The sequence below is a fragment of the Oncorhynchus mykiss genome, chromosome 5 (genome assembly GCF_013265735.2).
Source record: "Oncorhynchus mykiss isolate Arlee chromosome 5, USDA_OmykA_1.1, whole genome shotgun sequence".
NCBI lineage: Eukaryota > Metazoa > Chordata > Actinopteri > Salmoniformes > Salmonidae > Oncorhynchus > Oncorhynchus mykiss.
This window is the reverse complement of record NC_048569.1, coordinates 23,533,313-23,557,518: the sequence shown is the minus strand read 5'-3', so window position 1 is coordinate 23,557,518 and position 24,206 is coordinate 23,533,313. Positions and strand designations below refer to the sequence as shown.

At 45.3% G+C, this 24,206-nt stretch overlaps 1 protein-coding gene across 2 annotated transcripts in view; it reads left to right on the top strand.

The window, feature by feature from the left end:
- The first annotated feature begins 837 nt into the window (after nt 1–837).
- Nucleotides 838–24,206, top strand: part of LOC110522831 (synaptic vesicle glycoprotein 2C-like) — a 65,631-nt gene continuing 42,262 nt past the window's right edge. Inside the window, exons 1-2 of one of the 2 annotated variants that reach the window (XM_036977081.1) lie at nt 838–1,081; nt 9,599–10,634. In XM_036977081.1, the coding sequence (XP_036832976.1) occupies nt 10,016–10,634 (619 nt within the window). In that variant the 5' untranslated portion in view covers nt 838–1,081; nt 9,599–10,015. Of the gene's footprint in view, nt 1,082–9,598; nt 10,635–24,206 lie in introns of those variants that run through there. The other variant, XM_036977082.1, reaches the window with a different exon arrangement.

Here is a 24,206-nt window from a genome sequence, read left to right as displayed (position 1 = left end):
GGTGGGGTTGTGGTATGGGTAGGCATAAGCTACAAACAATGAACACAATTGCATTTTATTGATGGCATGTAGCAAGGATCTGTACACAATTCTTGGAAGCTGAAAATGTCCCAGTTCTTCTATGGCCTGCATACGCACCAGACATGTCACCCATTGAACATGTTTGGGATGCTCTAGATCGCTGTGTACACCAGCGTTTTCCAGTTCCAGCCAATATCCAGCAACTTCACACAGCCTTTGAAGAGGAATGGGACAACATTCCACAGGCCACAATCAACAGCCTGATCAACTCTATGCGAGGGAGATGTGTCCCGCTGCATGAGGCAAATGGTGTTCAAACCAGATAAGGACTGTTTTTCTGGTCCACGCCCATTTTTTAAGGTATCTGTGACCAGCAGATGCAAATCTGTATTCCCATTCATATGAAATCCATATATTAGGGCCTCTATCAACATAGTAGTGGCCAAGCTGCTGGAGTGACTTCTCTCAAAATATATTTGTATACATTTCGCAAGTTGTATGATTCAGATTGAGTTTCAGCCAACTTGAATAGGTCTACTTAAACAAATTGTAAAAAGGAATGCACAACCAGTCTGATAGTTTATGCAGTTATCATTTGACCTCAAGACCAACTGTTCGATGTTGCAGCCTATCCTCTTATTTATCTGCCTCATTATATTTCTTTATTTTTTTAATATACTCGCAACGTAACCGACAGTGTTCCCTCCAACACTCAACCCTCCCCAGCATCAGATACCATACAGATTGTTCCATTACACGGTATTACCCATTTCACTGGTATACGATTATTGATTTCATTCTTCCTAGTCCCTCATATACAGCACACCCCCATCCCCTCTCTCTTTCTCTCTCAGGGTCCTCTCCTCTTTCTTTGAGTACTGCAGAGGAACGGTTGCATCTCGGAAGAGAGGAGAGCGGGAGAAAAGAGAGAGAACCCTCAGCGCGCGGGCACTAACTACCGACATTGCTGTGTCGCGAGGGAAACTAGGGCATATCGACTGGAAAAGCACACAGCTGGCTCCCTGCGATGATGTAACGAACTGCCCGTTTTCTGTAGTCGGTGAGTATCTCCCCCCGTCTATATACTTTAATTTGACTTAATCTCTTTGATGCAAACCCTGTGTATTGTGAGTGGGCTATCCCCGTGATCTTTGCTCGGTTTACAGTAGGATAAATGTAGATTTGAAATGTGTATCGAACCGTACTCACATTAGATTAGCTCATCAATAACTATACATATTTGCTATGTATACTACGACATGTATAGAATACGATATCATTAATAAACAGGCTTCGCGTTTGCATATTTGAGGGAAACTTAAAAGGTGTCACGTCTCTGAACTTCAAGCGTTGTAGGTATTTGCGCATGCTGTGCCCTCGATGTAACTGCTGTTGGAGTGGGACACCTGATCAACAAGTTTCATCCAGTTGAGATCACATCACCGCGCATGAATGAATTAGATATTTAGCTGTACTCATGTAGGCTACTCTAGGATACATGGAATACTTAATTTAATTTATTCAGTAGGATTATATTTATGTTGATTAGACTAACGGTTCTACAAAAATGTAGTTGATCAATTAACGAATGCGCACAACCCTTTCAAATAAATACACTTTTTGACTGAAAGATAAAGAGTTAAAAAACACAACACATACAGTGCCTTGCGAAAGTATTCGGCCCCCTTGAACTTTGCGACCTTTTGCCACATTTCAGGCTTCAAACATAAAGATATAAAACTGTATTTTTTTGTGAAGAATCAACAACAAGTGGGACACAATCATGAAGTGGAACGACATTTATTGGATATTTCAAACTTTTTTAACAAATCAAAAACTGAAAATTGGGCGTGCCCCAAATGACACCCTATTCCCCATATAGTGCCCTACTTTTGACCAGAGCCCTATGTGCTCTGGTCAAAAGTAGTACACTACAGTACATAGGGATCAGGGTGCTTTGGGACAGAACCAACCTTAACTCAATGTTGACTTCAGGTTGGAATAAAGGGAATGTGTATTTTCACCTGGTTATCTTTGGAGTTCATGCATCATAAAAGAAAATCTTATCCAGCTCATTTATTTTATTTCAACAAAGCCTTAATAGCAGTAAATTATCAATAGCCTATCGGTAGCTAGATGTAACAGCCTGCAATTTATTGGTTTGAAAAATGTGTAATTTATCAACTCATGAGTAGATTGTTCCATTGATATAGTCACATTTAATGTAATTACTTTTGCAAACTGATATAAAAGCCATATGTCATGGTCTTTATGTCAGTATACTGATTGCATAACAGAACTACAAGCCCAAAAAATAAATAAATAAATAAATATTTCAGGCATTGGGAGTTCTCCCAAATTCATGTCATCCAACCCACAACATGTTTTTTTAATGTAGAATAATCTGTATACATACAAGTGTACAGATAGACAATGATAACATATGCTAGGGGGTACAACAAATTACAGATTATACAAATACCTTAAAAGAAATACACACATGGATTGTTTTAACAGCTTTCTTATTAGAAGAATGTTGAATGGTCTTAATGTACTGCTCAAATTCCTTATAGAAAACACAGAGGAGTGTTTTTTTATTACTGAATTTACATTTATGAATATGATAATTTGACCTTAGCACAATTAGATTCATGAGGTAAAATTGTTTTTATTTATCTTTGTTATACTTAAGGAAACCGAGCAGCACATTCTCCCATAACAAACAAAAGTTATCAAGAATATTAACAATTATAAAACTGTGAATATCTTTCCATAATTGTTTTACATGTAGACAATGCCAAAATAAATACGAAACTGTTTCTGGATGCTCATCACAAAATGTACAGTTAATGTTAATGTCTTTTTTGAGTTTCTTCAAGTAATGATTCGCAGGGTAATACTTATGGATCATTCTGAAAGAGACCTCTTTGACCTGGTTAACTAGCAGGTATTTGTGTGGTAATAACCAGACTTTTTTCCAACAGATATTAGCGACCAATGTATTCCAGTAAGTTGTGACATAAGGAATGGATACAATATCCCTTTGAAATAAAGCACGTTGTAATGGCTTTCTTCGGGTGAAGTAGAGGCGGACCAAAACGCAGCGTGGCGATGATTCATGTTTGTTTAATAAAGGAAAACTATACATGAATAAACTACAAAACAATGAAATGTGAAAACCTAAACAGTCCTATCTGGTGCAAACACAGAGACAGGAACAATCACCCACGAAACACTCAAAGAATATGGCTGCCTAAATATGGTTCCCAATCAGAGACAACGATAAACACCTGCCTCTGATTGAGAACCACTCCAGACAGCCATAGACTATGCTAGAAAACCCTACTATAATACAAACCCAATACCTAACAAAAACCCCAAGACAAAACACACCACACACACAAAACCCATGTCACACCCTGGCCTGACCAAATTAATAAAGAAAACACAAAATACTAAGACCAGGGCGTGACACACGTATAGATCTGTTGTTCTGAGGGAGCAAGGAGAAACATATTTTCCCTATTGGAGAGTCAACTGGATTAAGCGAGGGTAGGTCAAGAAGGTGAGGTCTGGCTACACTTCTAAATAACATGAGAGTTCCAGATGGAATAGCGTCAAGGACTATGGCGAACTCTCTAGGTGTTACAAGGATATTGTAACGAGATAAAAATTCCTCATAATTAATTGAGTAACAATCCTTCTGCATTAAAATATTGACTCACCAGCAGGATATGATTATTGAACCAGTTCTTGAAAAATAAAGACTTGTTTCTATACAAAATGTCCTTATTGTTCCAAATGAAATACCGATGTGGGGAAAAATTATGTTTATATATTAATGACCACGCTAAGAATACTTGTCTATGAAAAGGAGATCATTTAGCAGGAATTTTATCAATGTTATAGTTACAAAGTAACATAAAATTGAGGCCACCAAGACAGGAGAAGATATGAGGGATGAAATTCCAAATTGAAGTTGGATTCTTTAAGAAATATTTAGCCCAATTTATCTTAAAAGTATTATTCAAAGTAGGAAAATCAAATAAATGGAGACCACCATATTCATATGAGTTCATAACGACAGATTTTCGAATAAAATGTGTACGATTTTTCCAGATGAAAAGCACCTGGTCAACCGCTTTACCTATTTTGTTGTCAAGATGGGGGGACTGGGCTGGACTGGGCTGCATAAGAAAGTCTGGCGATACCTTCAGCTTTAGAAAGCAATACTCAACCTTTCAAGGATAAATCCCTCTGCAACCAATGGTTCAACTTCTTTTTGATTTTTTCAATAATAGGTATAACATTTTATGAGCATCTTTCCTGTTGATCCTTACATCCCAAGGTATCCTAAGTAATCCCAAGGGATGTTACTTTTTCCTTGACTGGAATATTGCACATAGAGGGTATCACATGCATGCTGTCTTTAACAGCAAACAATTCATACTTATTAAGGTTTAGGCAAAGACCAGATGCTTTGGAAAATATATTTATCACACCGACTGCTCTAGGAATCTGGTCAGCATCTTTCAAAAAGAGGGTTGTGTCATCTGCAAGCTGATTTATGATAATATCTCTGTCAGCAATAGAGATCCCTTTATATCGCTGGATTTAACAGAACTTGTAAGAAGTTGGGTTGCAAGCAGGAAGAGGTAATTTTCAAATCAAATCTAGGAGAAGTGCCATGCTTTAATTGATTTGAACTGTTCCCATTCATATAGAGCTTTAATGGTACTACAAAATAATTCCCCAAAACCAAATTTCTCAAGGGAGAGAAATAGAAACTCATGTTCCACTGTATCGAAGTTCTTAGGCTTTATAAAAGTCTAAGAAGACAATCTTTGAAGATTAGATTAGATCATAATAGTCAATAAGGTCTAAAAACCAGTTGGATATTATTAGATATGTCTATTCCTCATGAATCCAGATTGGGTCTCTTCTATAATTGAGTCACTAGAGGTTTTAACTGACTTGCCTAGTTAAATAAAGGTATAAAAATTATTATATATATTTTTTTAAATCGGAAATCGGCCGATTTCCGATTGTTATGAAAACTTGAAATCGGCCCTAATTAATCAGCCATTCCGATTAATCGGTCGACCTCTACTTTGTTCCAAAAGTGTGTAATTAAATTGTTTATCTCCATCTTGACCAACTCATGTTTTAATATAGAGTTATTAAGCTTCCAGTAGGATGCTCTGCCAAGGCCATTATTGGAGAAAAGTTTAATGTCAATATAAATAGCTCTAAGGGGAGTGTCAAGGATGTTAACAGAAATACCCTGTTAATCAAAACATTTAGACACCAGCCAAAAATCTATGCGTGATTGTGTGGAGCTGCCTTATTACTCCAAGTGAAAGACTTGTCATTAGGAAACTTTACTCTCCAAAGATCTATAATATCAAACCTTTCCATAACCTGCCTCAAACTTGTATTCATAGCAGTGGACTGTCCCGGAGGCCATCTATCAATTAAATTATTCGGCAAAATATTAAAATCCCCACCTACTATAAGTAAAGCATTCGGGAACTTGGTTAGCCAAGCAAAGTGATCATTTTCAAGTTTGGAATTGTAACCATAAATGTTGGTAATAATAAGGATGATGTTGTTACAGTTGATAACAAGACAAAGTAAGTGACCAAAAGGGTCACAGTCGGAGTGCAAAATACTTCCATTGAAATGATTCTTTAGAGTGATAACTCCAGCAAAGCGTTCAGAGCCATGAGAGAGCCATACATCATTACCCCACTGAGACCTCCAGAAGTTGACGTCGGTAGCAACTAAATGAGACTCTTGAAAAAAACATAAATCTGTTACTATGAGCTAAACAGCAATCGCAAATCGAAAAAGAATGAAACGAAACCAGCGTTGCACACCAAATAGATATAAATAATTGAGTGAGAATAGTTTAGCATAACAAAGCTAACTGCCAGAACAAGAAACAACAAAGAGCTTGCTCACTGCCTATACTACAGGTAAAAATATCAGAAGTGAGAGAACAAATAAAATAGTAAATATCCATTACTCCAGTAGTCCTGTGCAGTTAGAGCGAAGGTTAAATCACCTTAGAGCCGGGAGTGGGATCTGCTCACATCAGAGGTAGCTGTCTAGGTAGCCTATGTTGACCACCAAGCACAGCCTATGACAGTCCTCAAGGAGGAAGGTTGATTTCGGATCCTTTGATGAAGGCGCGCCCTCCGATGAAGTAAGCCGCTTTCCCTTCTTTCGTGCTTTTTCCACAGCTGGCCACAGTTTCTCTTTCCATTCTCTATTCTGCTTTCGAGAGGTATTCAGCAAACCGCAGGTTGTTGTCACGTAGGAAAGTAGATTTCTTTCCAAATGGCTTCCCTGTAGATCTGTGATGTGAACTGGAGAATGACACATCTGGGCTTGGAGTCACCCTGCCTTCTCGTGCCGAGACGATGTACAGTGTCGACAAACTCTGCTAGCTTGACTTCTCCACAGGTAGGATAGCTTGGCAGACTTTGATGGCCTCTTGCCGGAACGTTCTCCCCATCTGCTTTGGGAACTCCATACAGTCTCAGATTCCTCCATCTGGAGTAGCTTTCGATTTCCGCGATTCTTCTTTGGCACAAGTCTATCTTTCCCTCCTCCTTTTCGACACGCTTTTCGATGTGGGCGACCTTCTTCTTAACAGCCCTGATTTCCATGCATGCAAAGTCAACTGTTTTTTTTAAGCCCTCGATTTTCATTGCGTTGTCGCCAACCATTTTCTCTATGGCATCGGACCTTGCATTGATGAGCCTGGAAAGAGTGGCGATAACATCATTATTGTCAGTGGCATCTGGGCCCTGTTCAAACATGCCTTTCTTGGAAGCTGGAGGTTTGCTTGGGGTTATAGGCAAAGAAGGAAAATCCTCGTCTGATACTTTAAGTGTCATAGAGTCTGTCAGACCAGTATAGTTGTGTCAATCAAAGCATTTGCCTCCTGTGTAACGACATTGGATGATTCCTGAGCATTGCTAGCTGACGAGGAAGCCATAAGATTTCTCTTCTGTCAGAGCGCTGTGACATTTTGGAAAATCTAATCTTAAATCATCATTAACCTGGTGTTTTTAGCAAGCAAAGTATTAGTTTGGTAGTTCAAAACAATACACTTTTCACTATCTTTCAAAAGTTGGTATGCAGCTCCAGGATCACGACCTCATGATGTCACAACCTGCCAGCTGACCACTGGACTGGAACCAAGATGTCTCTCCCCTGCTGATAGAGAGGTCATGAACTCTGAGACACACACACGCGCGCACACACACACACACACACACACACACACACACACACACACACACACACGGTCCTCAGTGCCTCTATGAAACCGGCTAGGGCATCCGTGCTGGGTCTCCTACAGTCAACCCACACAGCCATCCATCACTAAATTGTTGCACTTAGCCAGGCAGCTGGGTGGGTTTGTCTGTGTGTGTTTGTTTGGGTGTGTGCACACTTGCGTGTGTACAATTAGGACTTACAATAAATGTTATACTGGTGTGCGTTTCTGTGTGAGACTGCGTGTTTTTGTCAACAGAGGGACTTGTCAGTGTGTGTGTGTGTCTGTGCCTGTCTATAGCAGAACGTAAATTATAAACTGCTGCATGTGTATGTGTGTGTCCGTGCGTGCGTGAGTGGAGTTCGGAGTTGGCAGGTCGAGCGGGAGCGGTTAGCACGGGGAAACCATTTCGGATGCTACTGCCGTATCCTGCAGCTACCTAGATTAGAGGATGGTGTCGTTCCTTCCTGAAACATCCTTATAAGGAAATATCTCCCCCTTGCACACACACACCACATTCTCTCCCTGAGGAATACCTGGGTAGTGTTCAGAAAGCACCAAACAGGAGAAAATGTTTTTAAATGGAGGAGGTAATACATTGCCACTCCTGATTTTTTATTTAAAATAAATAAATACGTTTTTTTATCATGCTCCGTTTTCGTGTTTACTGATCATGCTATGTTTTCCTGTTTACTGATCATGCTATGTTTTCCTGTTTACTGATCATGCTATGTTTTCCTGTTTACTGATCATGCCCTGTTTTCCTGTTTATTGATCATGCTATGTTTTCCTGTTTACTGATCATGCTATGTTTTCCTGTTTACTGATCATGCTTTGTTTTCCTGTTTACTGATCATGCTATGTTTTCCTGTTTACTGATCATGCTATGTTTTCCTGTTTACTGATCATGCTATGTTTTCCTGTTTACTGATCATGCTATGTTTTCCTGTTTACCGATCACAACCCTGGTTGGATCTGGAAATATGTCATGCCCGTACCACCTGTCCTGAACTGTTGTCTGTTCTATATCACAGTGCAGATGAAGGCCTTTTTATTTTTATTCAGCTTTACATTTTATGACCCATAAATGGGACAAATCTCTCCTTCTCTGTGATTCACTGTGTGTGTGTGTGTGTGTGTGTGTGCGCGAGCTTGTGCTTTTGTGCATGCACGTGTGTGATTAATGAAGATGGCTGTGTGGCGTCAGCGGGCCATGACAGCCCCACTAGGGGGAAATCATTTGTACCTCTTAGCAGGCTCCTGATTCCAGCCAGCAGGAAATTTGCATATTGCGGAAAACGCACCGTGAGCCTATAATAACCATAATCACTGTGCTAGGCACAGCAGCTACGCTACGCAGGGACAGAAATGTGGAAAGGCATTTGACTGGATTTGTGGGTGGATGTGTGTGTGAAATCTGCATAAGTGATTTTGTGACCATAACTTTGTCAGTGTGTGTGTTTATGCTGATGTACCATATACAGTACATTCACAGTGTTATCTGTGAATCTCAAGGTGCACAGCGGCGACTTATGTCAACATTAAGGGCCATTAGCATATTAACTATGTGTAGGAAGGGATGGATCCACCATCATACAGTGAAATTAAATGAAATGCCAACAGACCAAGGCCTTTTTAAGTTGCGGGTCGCCTTCTGAGCAGCTAACCGATCGCTTTATACGGAGACTTGATTACACACAGGTGGAGGTTAGCACAAACACCCAGGTGGAGGTTAGACCCCCAGCCCTGGGGGTCTAGACCAAACTCAACCAGCCCTGGGGTCTAGACCAAACTCATTTAGGTCAACATTGGATCATTCAGAGATCCTCACTGAACTTCTGGAGAGAGTTTGCTGCACTGAAAGTAAAGGGGCTGAATAATTTTGCACGCCCAATTTTTCAGTTTTTGATTTGTTAAAAAAGTTTGAAATATCCAATAAATGTCGTTCCACTTCATGATTGTGTCCCACTTGTTGTTGATTCTTCACAAAAAAATACAGTTTTATATCTTTATGTTTGAAGCCTGAAATGTGGCAAAAGGTCGCAAAGTTCAAGGGGGCCGAATACTTTCGCAAGGCACTGTATAGCGTACACTGAAGGCCTCAAGGGTTCCTCACTAACTACCGGCAGAAATAGAACACTCTGCAGAAAACCTGATTGTGGGAACTTATATTGACAAAGGGAACCTGAACACTGCTGTATCCAAATCATTGTCCAGTTCAAAGAAGGTGATATGGGTTCAGTTTAGGGTATTAAGGTAAGTCTTAAATGTATTACTCTCTCTCCACAGACAGATGAGCTGTGACCAGATCTAACCACAGTCTGCATGGTGATCTCTGTTAATGGAACTCAGCTGTCTTCACTGCTCAACCTTGTGACTGCTCCCATCCCACTGCCATAGAGATCTGCTCTCCCTCACCACAGCAGCAACAGCTAGCGACCCAACGCTAGCAGCATTTGAACCACCTCCAAACTTACTGTGGTTTGCTGCAACTGAATTGCCATTCAGTAACTTACACTGATACGTCAGAAGAAAGTAAGCAAGTAGGCTAACGTAAGTTAAGTCTCTGACAGTTAAGTTGTCCTCCACTGCAGTTTTTGGCAGAAATTCTTGCCAATGAGAATTGGTTCCCAACTGACCTAGCAGGTTAGATAAAGGACAAATAAAGACAAATAGATAGATAGATAACTAATCAGAGTTAGTGAGATGGATGAGTCGTACAACAACAGGATGTCGCTGGTGAAGGGCGCCAAGGACATCGCCAAAGAGGCCAAACGCCACGCCGCCAAGAAGGTCAGCAAGATTGTGAACCGCGCCACGGAAGAGTACTCCTCCCAACGCAACTACAGCCAGTTCCAGAACGAGGACAAAGACAATGACTACACGTTCTACACACAGCCTGACAGCAATGGCCACTTTCCCTGCAGCCGCACCGCCAACGACGAAGATGGCGAACACTACGCCAGTGACGCCACAGAGGGTCACGATGATGAAGATGAGATCTACGAGGGGGAGTACCAGGGGGTGCCTGCTTACACTGACAGGAAGCCCAGGGATGGGCAGGATTCTCTGGGTCAACCTGTCTCAGACAGCCTGAGGGACCGTAAGGAGCTGGAGCTGGAGAGGCAGGCGGACGAGGAGGAGCTGGCCCAGCAGTATGAGCTGATCATGCAGGAGTGTGGCCACGGCAGGTTCCAGTGGCAGTTGTTCTTCGTGCTGGGCATGGCGCTGATGTCAGACGGTGTTGAGGTGTTTGTGGTGGGTTTCGTCCTGCCCAGCGCCGAGACTGACATGTGTGTTCCCAACTCTGGAGCTGGGTGGCTAGGTAAGTGTGTGTGTGTGTGTGTGTGTGTGTGTGCGTGCGTGCGTGCGTGCGTGCGTGCGTGCGTTTGTGTTGGTAGAAATAGGGGCAGTGAGGACGTTGGATGACATTTACAAATGTACTCTCATTACGTTAGAACAGGTTGGGTTGTCATGGCACCAGGTATTTGGATGCCTGAGAAGAGAGCTGTGTGTGCTCTAAGTGTTTACAGAACCAGAAATTCCAAGGCCACACAAACCCATATGCAGTTAACATGTTTTCTTGCTCACTTTTAATGTCTGTCACCGTCATCATTCTGAGGTAGTGGTGACTCACCCTAAAGAAACAGAGAAACCGTTTGCAGGCTTTGGAACCCTGAAATAGCCTTCTGGTGCAGTGTAGGTCTGATTGTCTTGCCTCATCAGGGCTCTGTATGAAGGTCATCCACACTGTTAGTGGAGAAGAGCTCCTAATTGACTGTCTGGTTAAGGGGAAAGAGAAAGAGAGAGGGAACAATATAGAGAGAGAGAGAGAGAGAGAGGGGGGGGGGGGAATGATAGAGAGAGTCAGAGAGAGAGAGGGGGGAATGAGAGAGAGGGAACGATAGAGAGAGAGAGGGAACGATAGAAAGAGAGGGAACGATAGAGAAAGAGGGAACGATAGAGTCAGAGAGAGAGGGAACGATAGTCAGAGAGAGAGAGAAAGAGAGAGAGAGGGAAAGAGAGAGAGAAAGAGAGAGGGAACGATAGAGAGATTCAGAGAGAGTGAAAGAGCGAGGGAACAATAGTCAGAGAGAGGGAACGATAGAGATTCAGAGATAGAAAGAGAGAGGGAATGATAGTCAGAGAGAGAGAGAAAGAAAGAGAAAACAGTCAGGTTTATATAGTTCTGAAATGGCTTGAGACAAAGAGAGGCATAATGACTGACACCTGCAGGAAAACACTTTTCTTTACCTGCTATTCTTCATTCTTTCCATCCATTCCCATCCCTCTCTCTTTGTTTCCTCCCTCTCTCTTCCTATCTCATTACCTCTTTATTACATCTCCTCTCTATGTTTTTCATTGCTTTGGGATATGATTGTGAGGTAGTATAATCTCTGCAGCATTATGCCTCTCTGCAGTTTAACCATGCTAAACTGTCTCAGGACACCCACAGCAGGGTATGTGTAAGGGGGTATGGAAAGCCACTGGGGCAGTTGACTCCTTTGGGTTTCCATAAAAACGGGAAAAAATGCTTCTCATCTCTGTCATAGGCTAAGTGAATAATGTGAGGGGGGCCTGCAGGAGTGTCTGCCCTATGATGGGGTGTGTGAGGTTTTCATCCCGTTATTGACTGACACTGAATTGATTATGACCGGAGGTATCATGTGTAGATTGATGAGGGGAAAAAAACATATTTTATAATAATCCAAGGAGTCTGAATACTTTCCGAATGCACTGTAATTCAAATGCAAGAAAACCAAAAATGTTTGCCCCCTCTCCGATTTCAACTGCCCCCTTAGTCACTTCTTCCTGGCACCGGGTCAGGGGCTTTTGGTCATGAAAAGCTGATAATTTAAATTGGCACCGGCCAATTGTCTGGGAGAAGAAAAAAAATCCCATTATGAAATAATGCATTTTAGCCTATTCATTGATTGAAATACCAGTCGACGTAGCTGCTGGATGGAGTGCTTTTACAAGGACATGTTAAAAACTAAAAGACACAATTAAAAAGAGCTACTATTTTTTTTTTTCTCAACTGGTAATTGAAGCATGCTTCCCATTCGCCATTCAAGTGTATAGGAAACTAGGCAGGCTTCAGCGCCTCACACACCACTTTGCAATGAGCTGGAGGCATTAACATTTTGGAAACATATAGTTAATTATTTGAAACCTGAACCTCTTACTACATATTATGAGGCATGTCTTACCATGCTTCAAAGTATTTTAGCCATAATCCAACCAAATGTGCAGGCAATTATTGTATTATTTCATATGCCACTGAAACCAGTAGCCTGTTTCTCTCATTTTCAAATAAACTTTATTTCATTGTCCAGTAGCCAAAGGCACAATCCTAGTCATATTAGCAGCCCATGCTAGTTGTTGCATATGTAGATCACCACTTTTTCGAAATATCGAAGGATATTTTAATCTCGGTCTCATGAAATGCTTGCGATGTTTTCTGCTTATTGCGTTATGAATCCGACATTTGCGTGCAGCCTACTGCCTTGTGCACATTGCTGTGTTAGAATTTGAAGAAATAATAGTTGATCAACATTTTAAGTTAAATGTTTTGATCTGTTGTATGAGCCGCCCCCTTTTAGACGTCTTTGGAAGTAGCCAGGTTTACTGGTTGTATGAATGTGGAATGTATCGTCCCACAACTGTCCCAGGGTCTGTTTGGAATAGGCTATTTCTTTCTCGCACAGAACGACTATCTAACCAATAGAATAGGTTCACTTTTGGGGGACAGTAGATTGACAGGCTAGTGATTTAGCTGTTTGTTACTCGTCTTGTTGGCTGAGGAAAAGTACACGTGGACAGTTATTCTAACATCCTCAAACTGGGATCGGAATTCAGTAAGAAGGACGCATGCCGTTGTATCCTTCAGTTGCATGTTCTGTTAAGATCAATTACCATCGTCTACAGTGAGCTCCGAAATTATTGGGACAGTGATATTACAAAAAATAAATCTCAACAGTTTACCGATATGGATGAAAATACCCTCATATTAGAGCAGTCTGCACTTTAACCTCATAGTCATTGTATCATTTAAATTTCAAAGTGCTGGAGTACAGAGCCAAAACAATAAAAAATGTGTCACTGTCCCAATACCTTTGGAGCTCACTGTAAATGGGATTTCTGTCATCCTGAGCACTGTGGGTGGACGTCCTAAACGGGTTAAGAACTCAATGCAGGCCTCCCGGGTGGCGCAGTGGTTAAGGGTGCTGTACTGCAGCGCCAGCTGTGCCATCAGAGACTCTGGGTTCGCGCCCAGGCTCTGTCGTAACCGGCCGTGACCGGGAGGTCAATAGGGCGACGCACAATTGGCCTAGCGTCGTCCGGGTTAGGGAGGGCTTGGTCGGTAGGGATGTCCTTGTCTCATCGTGCACCAGTGACTCCTGTGGCGGGCCGGGCGCAGTGCGCGCTAGCCAAGGTTGCCGGGTGCACGGTGTTGGATGTGCGCTGTGTTAAGAAGCAGTGCGGCTAGGTTGGGTTGTGTATCGGAGGACGCATGACTTTCAACCTTCGTCTCTCCCGAGCCCGTACGGGAGTTGTAGCGATGAGACAAGATAGTAGCTACTACAACAATTGGACACCACGAAATTGGGGAGAAAAAGGGGTAAAAAAAAAGAAAGAAAAAAAAAGAACCCAATGCATATGGGTCCGGTACATTTTGTAAATGCTCAGTGAATTAAAATGCTGCTGGTCAAATGTCCAGCGCAAAATTTTCCAAAACGGAAACCCTGACCCACAGGACCAAGGAGAGCAGAGGATAGAGAGGAGGAGGAGAGAGAGAGAGAAGACAACAGTTGAGTCTGCCTCCCTATAAAACACTCCCCCACACACTGTTTTAACTCGGGGTCAGGGATGGAAGCAGAGAGCATGTTTGGAGGAGTGTGTGTGTGTGTGTGTGTGTGTGTGTGTGTGTGTGTGTGCGTGTGTGCGTTGCTACAAACACATGGGCAGCTAAGTTTAATCAACACAATGGGCTGATAGATTGGCTGAGCTGGAGTTTGAGGTCAGCTAATTAAAACACTGTCAGTGTGTGTTTGGTTTTACTACTCAAAAGAGAACCATGTTGCTCTCCTAAAAGCTTGGCTGGTGCATAAAACCTGCAAATTCAGACAAACAAAGAGGTGTACTGGGTTCACACTAAAGAAATATGTGGCATCAAGCATACTTCTTATTCAATGTTAGAATTCTTTTGGTTTTACTAAGTAAAATCAATTCAAATCAAATTTAATTCGTCACATGCGCCGAATTCAACTGGTGTAGCCTTTACCGGGAAATACATGCTTAACGAACCCTTCTCTTAAAAAAACAAAACATATTCAAATAAAATAGTTAGGGCATAGGGTTAGGGGTTAAGGGTAGGGTTAGGGGTTAGGGGTTAGGGTTAGGGTTAGCGGTTAGGGTTAGTGTTAGGGGTTAGGGATTAGGGGTTAGGGGTTAGGGTTAGGGGTTAGGGATTGGGTTAGGGGTTAGGGTTAGGGGTTGGGGTTAGGGGTTAGGGTTAGGGTTTAGGGGTTAGGGTTAGGGTTAGGGGTTAGGGGTTAGGGAAAATACCATTTTGAATGGGAATCAATTGTTTGGTCCCTACAAGGATAGTAAATAAACATTGTGTGTGTGTGTGTGTGTGTGTGTGTGTGTGTGTGTCTGTGCCCTTTCCCAGTCTCCAAACACACACTTGTCTTTTCCCAGTCCCTCCTTTTGTCCCACAGTCTGATATCAAGTGTTCTGTCCCCCCTGGCATGCCCTCTACTGTCAGAAGAGTGGTGAAGACTGCAAGCAAGCAGGAGGCAGGCTGCTAATACAAGTGTCTGCCTCAACATGATCATTGACTGCTTTGTCCTCTGACAGTCCTACTGTCTCTGGCCTACAGCTGGAGTTTCTGTGTGTGTGTATGTGCGTGTGTGTGTGTGTGTGTGTGGTATGTGCGCGTACGTGTGCTACTGTGTGCGTGCGATTGTGAAACTGCCATTTGCTCAAATGAATAGAAATAGTTGTAATTTGTCACGACTTCCGCCGAAGTTGGCTCTCCTGCCTGTTCGGGCGGTGCTCGGCGGTCGTCGTCACCGTCCTACTAGCCACCATCGATCCCTTTTTCGTTTGTCTGTTGGTTTTGTCTTATTAGTTTCACCTGTGTGTATTTTAGTTTATTGACGTCCTTATATGTAGTAGGTTGTCCCGCCCTTGTTTCGTGCGGGATTGTTTTGGTTTCATGTGTTTTCGTGAATACGTATTGTGTTATTTGCTCCGATACATTTAATCCTGTGTTGGATTATTTCACCCTGTATTTTGGGTTGACCGTGTTTGGTTCCGGAGAATAAACATTCGACTCACTGCACCTGCTCTCTGCGCCTGATTCCACCCACCTTGTTAATACGTGACAGAATCCCGCACCACCAATGGAATCAGCAGGAGCAGCCGCGTCTCCTCTCCCATCGATGGAAGAGAGAGTCCTCCACCACACCAGCGTGCTCCATCGGATTGGTTCTGCCATGGACCAAATGATGGAGAGGATGGATCGATGGGAGAGGAGTGGTCTTCCCACATCATCGCTAGCACCCCCTTCTCCAGCACCTCCTGTTCCTGCGACCACATCTGGCTCCGGGGCTCTGCGGTTGACACTCCCACGGGAGTATGACGGAACGGCGGCTGGGTGCCAGGGTTTCCTCCTGCAACTGGAGCTATACCTGGCTACCGTGCGTCCTGCTCCCTCTGGAGAGGAGAGCGTGAGCGCCCTCGTCTCCTGCTTGACTGGGCGAGCCCTCGAGTGGGCCAACGCAGTATGGAATGGTCCGGACTCGGCAAGGGATAATTACCCAGAGTTCACCCGCCGATTCCGAGCTGTTTTTGACCATCCACCAGAGGGTCGGGCGGCGGGTGAACGGCTGTTCCACCTGCGGCAGGAGACGAGGAGCGCACAGGACTTTGCTCTGGAGTTCAGGACCTTGGCCGCAGGAGCAGGATGGAACGACAGGGCCTTGGTCGACCATTTCAGATGCAGTCTCAGGGAGGACGTCCGCAGGGAGCTGGCATGTCGGGACACCACCTGCACACTGGATGAGCTCATTGACTTGGCTATCCGTCTCGACAATCTGCTGGCTGCCCGCGGGCGTTCGGATCAGGCCCTGTCGTTTCCACTTCCCAGCCCTCCTGCCCCTATCCCTATGGAATTAGGAGGGGCAGCTTCGAGGGAGACCGGAGGAGGAGTGTCCTCCTGCACCAGTTGTGGTCGACGAGGGCACACGTCAGACCGGTGCTGGAGGAACTCGTCTGGGAGTCGGGAGGGCAGGCGGAGCACTGCTCGATCACCCCAGGTGAGTAAGCACCAGACTCACCCAGAGCCTCCTGTCGGTCATGTGTATGTTTTGACTTCTTTCCCTGGGTTTTTTCCCTCTCTACAGCATAAGGCGCTAGTCGATTCAGGCGCAGCTGGGAATTTCATGGATCGTGGGCTTGCGTTAAGGCTAGGGATTCCCCTGGTGTCGGTAGACCAACCTTTCCCCGTGCACTCCTTAGATAGCCGACCATTAGGGTCAGGAGTGATTAGGGAGGCTACGGTGCCACTGGACATGGTAACGCAGGGGGATCATAAGGAGCAGATTAGTCTGTTCCTTATAGATTCACCTGCGTTTCCGGTGGTGTTGGGGGTTCCCTGGTTAGCTCAACACAACCCGGTGATTTCCTGGCGACAGGGGGCTCTTAAGGGGTGGTCAGAGGAGTGTTCAGGTAGGTGTAGAGGAGTTGCCGTTGGTGCGACTACGGTGGAGAGTCCAGACCAAGTTTCCACCGTGCGCATTCCCTCTGAATATGCCGATTTGGCTATCGCCTTCAGTAAAAGGAAGGCGACCCAATTACCACCTCATCGTCGAGAGGACTGCGTGATAAACCTTCTGGAGAACGCTGCACTTCCTAGGAGTCACGTGTATCCATTGTCCCAGGAGGAGACGGTAGCGATGGAAACATACGTTGCTGAATCGCTGAGACAGGGGTACATTCGGCCCTCCGCATCACCCGTCTCCTCGAGCTTCCTTTTTGTGAAGAAGAAGGATGGAGGTCTGCGTCCGTGCATTGATTATAGAGGTCTAAATTCCATCACAGTGGGGTTTAGTTACCCACTACCTCTCATCGCTACGGCGGTGGAATCATTTCACGGGGCGCGCTTCTTCACAAAACTGGACCTGAGGAGCGCGTATAATCTGGTGCGTATCCGGGGAGGAGATGAGTGGAAAACTGCATTTAGTACTACATCTGGTCATTATGAGTACCGCGTCATGCCATACGGGTTGAAGAATGCTCCAGCCATCTTCCAATCCTTCGTAGACGAGATTCTCCGAGACCTGCTCGGGCAGGGAGTGGTAGTGTACATCGATGACATCTTGATCTATTCTGCCACACGCGCGGCGCATGTGTCTCTGGTGCGTAAGGTACTTGGGCGACTGCTGGAGCATGACCTGTATTGCAAGGCGGAGAAATGTGAGTTTTTCAAACAGTCCGTTTCCTTCCTGGGATATCGTATTTCCACCTCTGGGGTGGTGATGGAGGATGACCGCGTTACAGCCGTGCGTAATTGGCCGACTCCGACCACGGTGAAAGAGGTGCAGCGGTTTTTAGGGTTTGCCAATTACTACCGGAGGTTTATCCGGGGTTTTGGTCAGGTTGCTGCTCCCATCACCTCGCTGCTGAAGGGAGGACCGGTGCGCTTGCGCTGGTCAGCAGAGGCGGGCAGAGCATTCACTCGTTTGAAGGAGCTGTTCACCAATGCGCCCGTGTTGGCGCATCCGGACCCCTCTTTAGCGTTCATAGTGGAGGTGGATGCGTCCGAGGCTGGGGTCGGAGCCGTGCTGTCCCAACGCTCGGGCGTGCCACCCAAACTTCGCCCTTGTGCTTTCTTTTCGAGCAAGCTCAGCCCAGCGGAGCGAAACTATGATGTGGGGGACCGGGAGTTGTTAGCTGTAGTCGAGGCTCTGAAGGTGTGGAGACATTGGCTTGAGGGGGCTAAACACCCCTTTCTCATCTGGACTGACCATCGTAATCTCGAGTATATCCGGGCAGCGAAGAGACTAAATCCACGTCAGGCTAGATGGGCCATGTTTTTTACCAGGTTCCGGTTTACCCTCTCATACCGGCCCGGCTCCCAAAACACCAAGGCCGACGCGCTGTCCCGCCTCTATGATACCGAGGAGCGGCCCGTTGAGCCAACTCCCATCATTTCACCGTCATGTCTCGTGGCACCAGTGGTATGGGAGGTGGACGCGGAGATAGAGGAGGCCTCACGGTCAGAGCCGGCCCCCCCCAACTGTCCAGTAGGAACCCAGTACGTACCGAGGGGGGTCCGGGACAAGCTGATTCGGTGGGCTCATACTCTCCCCTCCTCGGGTCATCCTGGCATCGAGAGGACAGTGCGGAGTCTGAGAGTGAGATACTGGTGGCCCACGCTAGCTAAAGACGTGAGATTTTATGTCTCCTCCTGCTCCGTGTGTGCTCAGAGCAAGGCTCCTCGGCACCTGCCTAGAGGGAAATTACAACCCCTCCCCGTTCCACAACGGCCGTGGACACACTTATCGGTGGACTTTCTTACCGACCTTCCCCCGTCCCAGGGAAGTACTACGATCCTGGTCGTTGTGGATCGGTTTTCTAAGTCCTGTCGTCTCATCCCGTTGCCCGGTCTCCCTACGGCCCTGCAGACTGCTGAGGCCTTGTTTACCCATGTCTTCCGGCACTATGGGGTGCCTGAGGACATCGTTTCTGATCGGGGTCCCCAATTCACGTCCAGAGTATGGAGGGCGTTTATGGAGAGACTGGGGGTCTCGGTCAGCTTAACCTCAGGTTTTCACCCCGAGAGTAATGGGCAGGTGGAGCGCGTAAACCAAGAGGTGGGCAGGTTTCTGCGGTCCTATTGCCGGGACCGGCATGGTGAGTGGGCAAGGTATGTTCCCTGGGCTGAACTAGCTCAGAACTCCCTACGCCACTCCTCAACTAACTTGTCTCCTTTTGAGTGTGTGTTAGGTTACCAGCCGGTCCTGGCCCCATGGCATCAGAGCCAGACCGAGGCTCCTGCGGTGGAGGAATGGGTACAGCGCTCCAAGGACACATGGAAAGCCGTTCAGGACTCACTACGGTTAGCGGGCGAACGGCAGAAGAGGAGCGCTGACCAGCACCGCAGTGAGGCCCCCATATTTGCACCGGGGGACAGGGTCTGGCTCTCGACCCGGAACCTGCCCCTCCGCCTGCCCTGTCGGAAGCTGGGGCCGCAGTGTGTGGGGCCGTTCAAAGTCCTGAGGAGAATAAACGAGGTGTGTTACAGGTTACAACTTCCTAGGTATTACCGTATTAACCCCTCGTTTCATGTGTCTCTCCTCAGGCCGGTGGTGGCTGGTCCCCTGCAAGAAGGTGAGGTGCCTGAGGTCCCTCCGCCCCCCCTGGACATCGAGGGGTCCCCGGCGTACACAGTTCGGGGCATTCTGGATTCGAGACGCCGGGTGGGGGGCCTACAGTACCTCGTGGACTGGGAGGGGTACGGTCCGGAGGAGAGATGCTGGGTTCCGGTGAGGGACATTTTGGACCCTTCTCTCCTGAGAGATTTCCACCGCCTCCACCCGGATCGCCCAGCACCTCGTCCTCCGGGTCGTCCTCGAGGACGGTGGCGGCGCGCTGCGGGGGCCGCGCGTCAGGGGGGGGGTACTGTCACGACTTCCGCCGAAGTTGGCTCTCCTGCCTGTTCGGGCGGTGCTCGGCGGTCGTCGTCACCGTCCTACTAGCCACCATCGATCCCTTTTTCGTTTGTCTGTTGGTTTTGTCTTATTAGTTTCACCTGTGTGTATTTTAGTTTATTGACGTCCTTATATGTAGTAGGTTGTCCCGCCCTTGTTTCGTGCGGGATTGTTTTGGTTTCATGTGTTTTCGTGAATACGTATTGTGTTATTTGCTCCGATACATTTAATCCTGTGTTGGATTATTTCACCCTGTATTTTGGGTTGACCGTGTTTGGTTCCGGAGAATAAACATTCGACTCACTGCACCTGCTCTCTGCGCCTGATTCCACCCACCTTGTTAATACGTGACATAATTAGTCTACTAAAATGAGAGGTCTGTATTCCTGTTGTACATCAGTGTTACTGTAATTTAATGATGCCAATGTGTTTTCATTAATTGAAAACCCTTAATCTATTTTATGAGAATTTGTAAGATTCTTGTTTGGATAAAATAGATGGAGACCAGTCTTTTCAATAATAGGTAACAGAATGTATTCTCGGAGCACGCTCCCATTTCACCACGAGCAACAGTTTATATACAAATTATGACGTCATTTCATTGCTTTAACAGAATCCTCTCCTCTCGACGGGGACAAAGTGAGGTGAAAAGTTCATTCTAACTTACTAACACACTCCCAGGTAACTTTTGACCCCTCAACATTATCAATCACCACTGAGCTGACAGTTCTAATTAACAGAAAACTCAGGAATGCACTCACTGTCTTATCTAAAAACCCCAGAGCTCAGTTCTGTAGGTTCAACCATAGGTTAACGACCTTATGTGTTTACACAGTCTACAACCCATTTGTTTCTTCCTAGTTGGAATGGTGTTCATTAACTTTAATTACTCCTTGTCTGTGTCACACAATCCCATCGTATGAACTCATATTGTTAATCAGATATAATAAAACAGAGTATAAGTTTACTTAGTTACAGTTCCATTTCAAATGATTTGTTCAGTCATTTAATCATAATTTTACCAACAATCCACCCTAAAAATGACTTAACAACTCCTACCATCATTAAACACTACATGGAAATATCAATAATATACTAGAAGAAGACAACCCAATACATGTACGTACACAATCATCTTCAATGACTGTTCTAACCTACATCAGAATCTTCTACTTATCAGGATTTTCTGTTAATCTTCATGAAAAAACAGTCTATACATTGAAACAAGAAACCATCTAAATTTCCTAAACATCAAATATGGTCTCCTCGCGAGTGAAAGGATCTGGATTCTTCTATTACGTCCAAGCCATGTATTTTGTATTCCACTGGTCAGAGCTTAGGATTGGTCCATGTATCACCATCTGAAGTGTCATTGATTTCTCCAGAGTCCTGGAAATGATAACTTTCATACACGCAATCAAACACATCCGCACAAAACTAACACAGTCACACAGGTGAAGGTAGCCCATAACACAGTAATCATAAAATTTTTCCATCTTCCAAACACACTGTCAACCCAATAAGTCAGAGAAGTATCCACCCCTGAGTTTACTGCCAACTCGTGAACTAGGCTGTGTAAACCAGACAAGGCCTTGGTCACTGATCCATCCGAAACTGTATCCTCCGCGTCCAAATCAAATCAAATCAAATGTATTTATATAGCCCTTCGTACATCAGCTGATATCTCAAAGTGCTGTACAGAAACCCAGCCTAAAACCCCAAACAGCAAGCAATGCAGGTGTAGAAGCACGGTGGCTAGGAAAAACTCCCTAGAAAGGCCAAAACCTAGGAAGAAACCTAGAGAGGAACCAGGCTATGTGGGGTGGCCAGTCCTCTTCTGGCTGTGCCGGGTGGAGATTATAACAAAACATGGTCAAGATGTTCAAATGTTCATAAATGACCAACATGGTCGAATAATAATAAGGCAGAATAGTTGAAACTGGAGCAGCAGCACAGTCAGGTGGACTGGGGACAGCAAGGAGTCATCATGTCAGGTATTCCTGGGGCATGGTCCTAGGGCTCAGGTCCTCGAGAGAGAGAAAGAAAGAGAGAATTAGAGAGAGCATATGTGGGATGGCCAGTCCTCTTCTGGCTGTGCCGGGTGGAGATTATAACAGAACATGGCCAAGATGTTCAAATGTTCATAAATGACCAGCATGGTCGAATAATAATAAGGCAGAACAGTTGAAACTGGAGCAGCAGCACAGCCAGGTGGACTGGGGACAGCAAGGAGTCATCATGTCAGGTAGTCCTGGGGCATGGTCCTAGGGCTCAGGTCCTCCGAGAGAGAGAAAGAGAGAAGGAGAGAATTAGAGAACGCACACTTAGATTCACACAGGACACCAAATAGGACAGGAGAAGTACTCCAGATATAACAAACTGACCCTAGCCCCCCGACACATAAACTACTGCAGCATAAATACTGGAGGCTGAGACAGGAGGGGTCAGGAGACACTGTGGCCCACTCCGAGGACACCCCCGGACAGGGCCAAACAGGAAGGATATAACCCCACCCACTTTGCCAAAGCACAGTCCCCACACCACTAGAGGGATATCTTCAACCACCAACTTACCATCCTGAGACAAGGCTGAGTATAGCCCACAAAGACCTCCGCCACGGCACAACCCAAGGGGGGGGGGGGGGCGCCAACCCAGACAGGATGACCACATCAGTGACTCAACCCACTCAGGTGACGCACCCCCTCCAGGGACGGCATGAGAGAGCCCCAGTAGACTCAGAGCCCAAGCCAGTGACTCAGACCCTGTAATAGGGTTAGAGGCAGAGAATCCCAGTGGAAAGAGGGGAACCGGCCAGGCAACGACAGCAAGGGCGGTTCGTTGCTCCAGAGCCTTTCCGTTCACCCTCCCACTCCTGGGCCAGACTACACTCAATCATATGACCCACTGAAGAGATGAGTCTTCAGTAGAGACTTAAAGGTTGAGACCGAGTTTGCGTCTCTGACATGGGTAGGCAGACCGTTCCATAAAAATGGAGCTCTATAGGAGAAAGCCCTGCCTCCAGCTGTTTGCTTAAAAATTCTAGGGACAATTAGGAGGCCTGCGTCTTGTGACCGTAGCGTACGTGTAGGTATGTACGGCAGGACCAAATCAGAGAGATAGGTAGGAGCAAGCCCATGTAATGCTTTGTAGGTTAGCAGTAAAACCTTGAAATCAGCCCTTGCTTTGACAGGAAGCCAGTGTAGAGAGGCTAGCACTGGAGTAATATGATCAAATTTTTTGGTTCTAGTCAGGATTCTAGCAGCCGTATTTAGCACTAACTGAAGTTTATTTAGTGCTTTATCCGGGTAGCCGGAAAGTAGAGCATTGCAGTAGTCTAACCTAGAAGTGACAAAAGCATGGATTAATTTTTCTGCATCATTTTTGGACAGAAAGTTTCTGATTTTTGCAATGTTACGTAGATGGAAAAAAGCTGTCCTTGAAATGGTCTTGATATGTTCTTCAAAAGAGAGATCAGGGTCCAGAGTAACGCCGAGGTCCTTCACAGTTTTATTTGAGACGACTGTACAACCATTAAGATTAATTGTCAGATTCAACAGAAGATCTCTTTGTTTCTTGGGACCTAGAACAAGCATCTCTGTTTTGTCCGAGTTTAAAAGTAGAAAGTTTGCAGCCATCCACTTCCTTATGTCTGAAACACAGTCTTCTAGCAAGGGCAATTTTGGGGCTTCACCATGTTTAATTGAGATGTACAGCTGTGTGTCATCCGCATAGCAGTGAAAGTTAACATTATGTTTTCGAATAACATCCCCAAGAGGTAAAATATATAGTGAAAACAATAGTGGTCCTAAAACGGAACCTTGAGGAACACCGAAATTTACAGTTGATTTGTCAGAGGACAAACCATTCACAGAGACAAACTGATATCTTTCCGACAGATAAGATCTAAACCAGGCCAGAACTTGTCCGTGTAGACCAATTTGGGTTTCCAATCTCTCCAAAAGAATGTGGTGATCGATGGTATCAAAAGCAGCACTAAGGTCTAGGAGCACGAGGACAGATGCAGAGCCTCGGTCCGATGCCATTAAAATGTCATTTACCACCTTCACAAGTGCCGTCTCAGTGCTATGATGGGGTCTAAAACCAGACTGAAGCATTTCGTATACATTGTTTGTCTTCAGGAAGGCAGTGAGTTGTTGCGCAACAGCCTTTTTTAA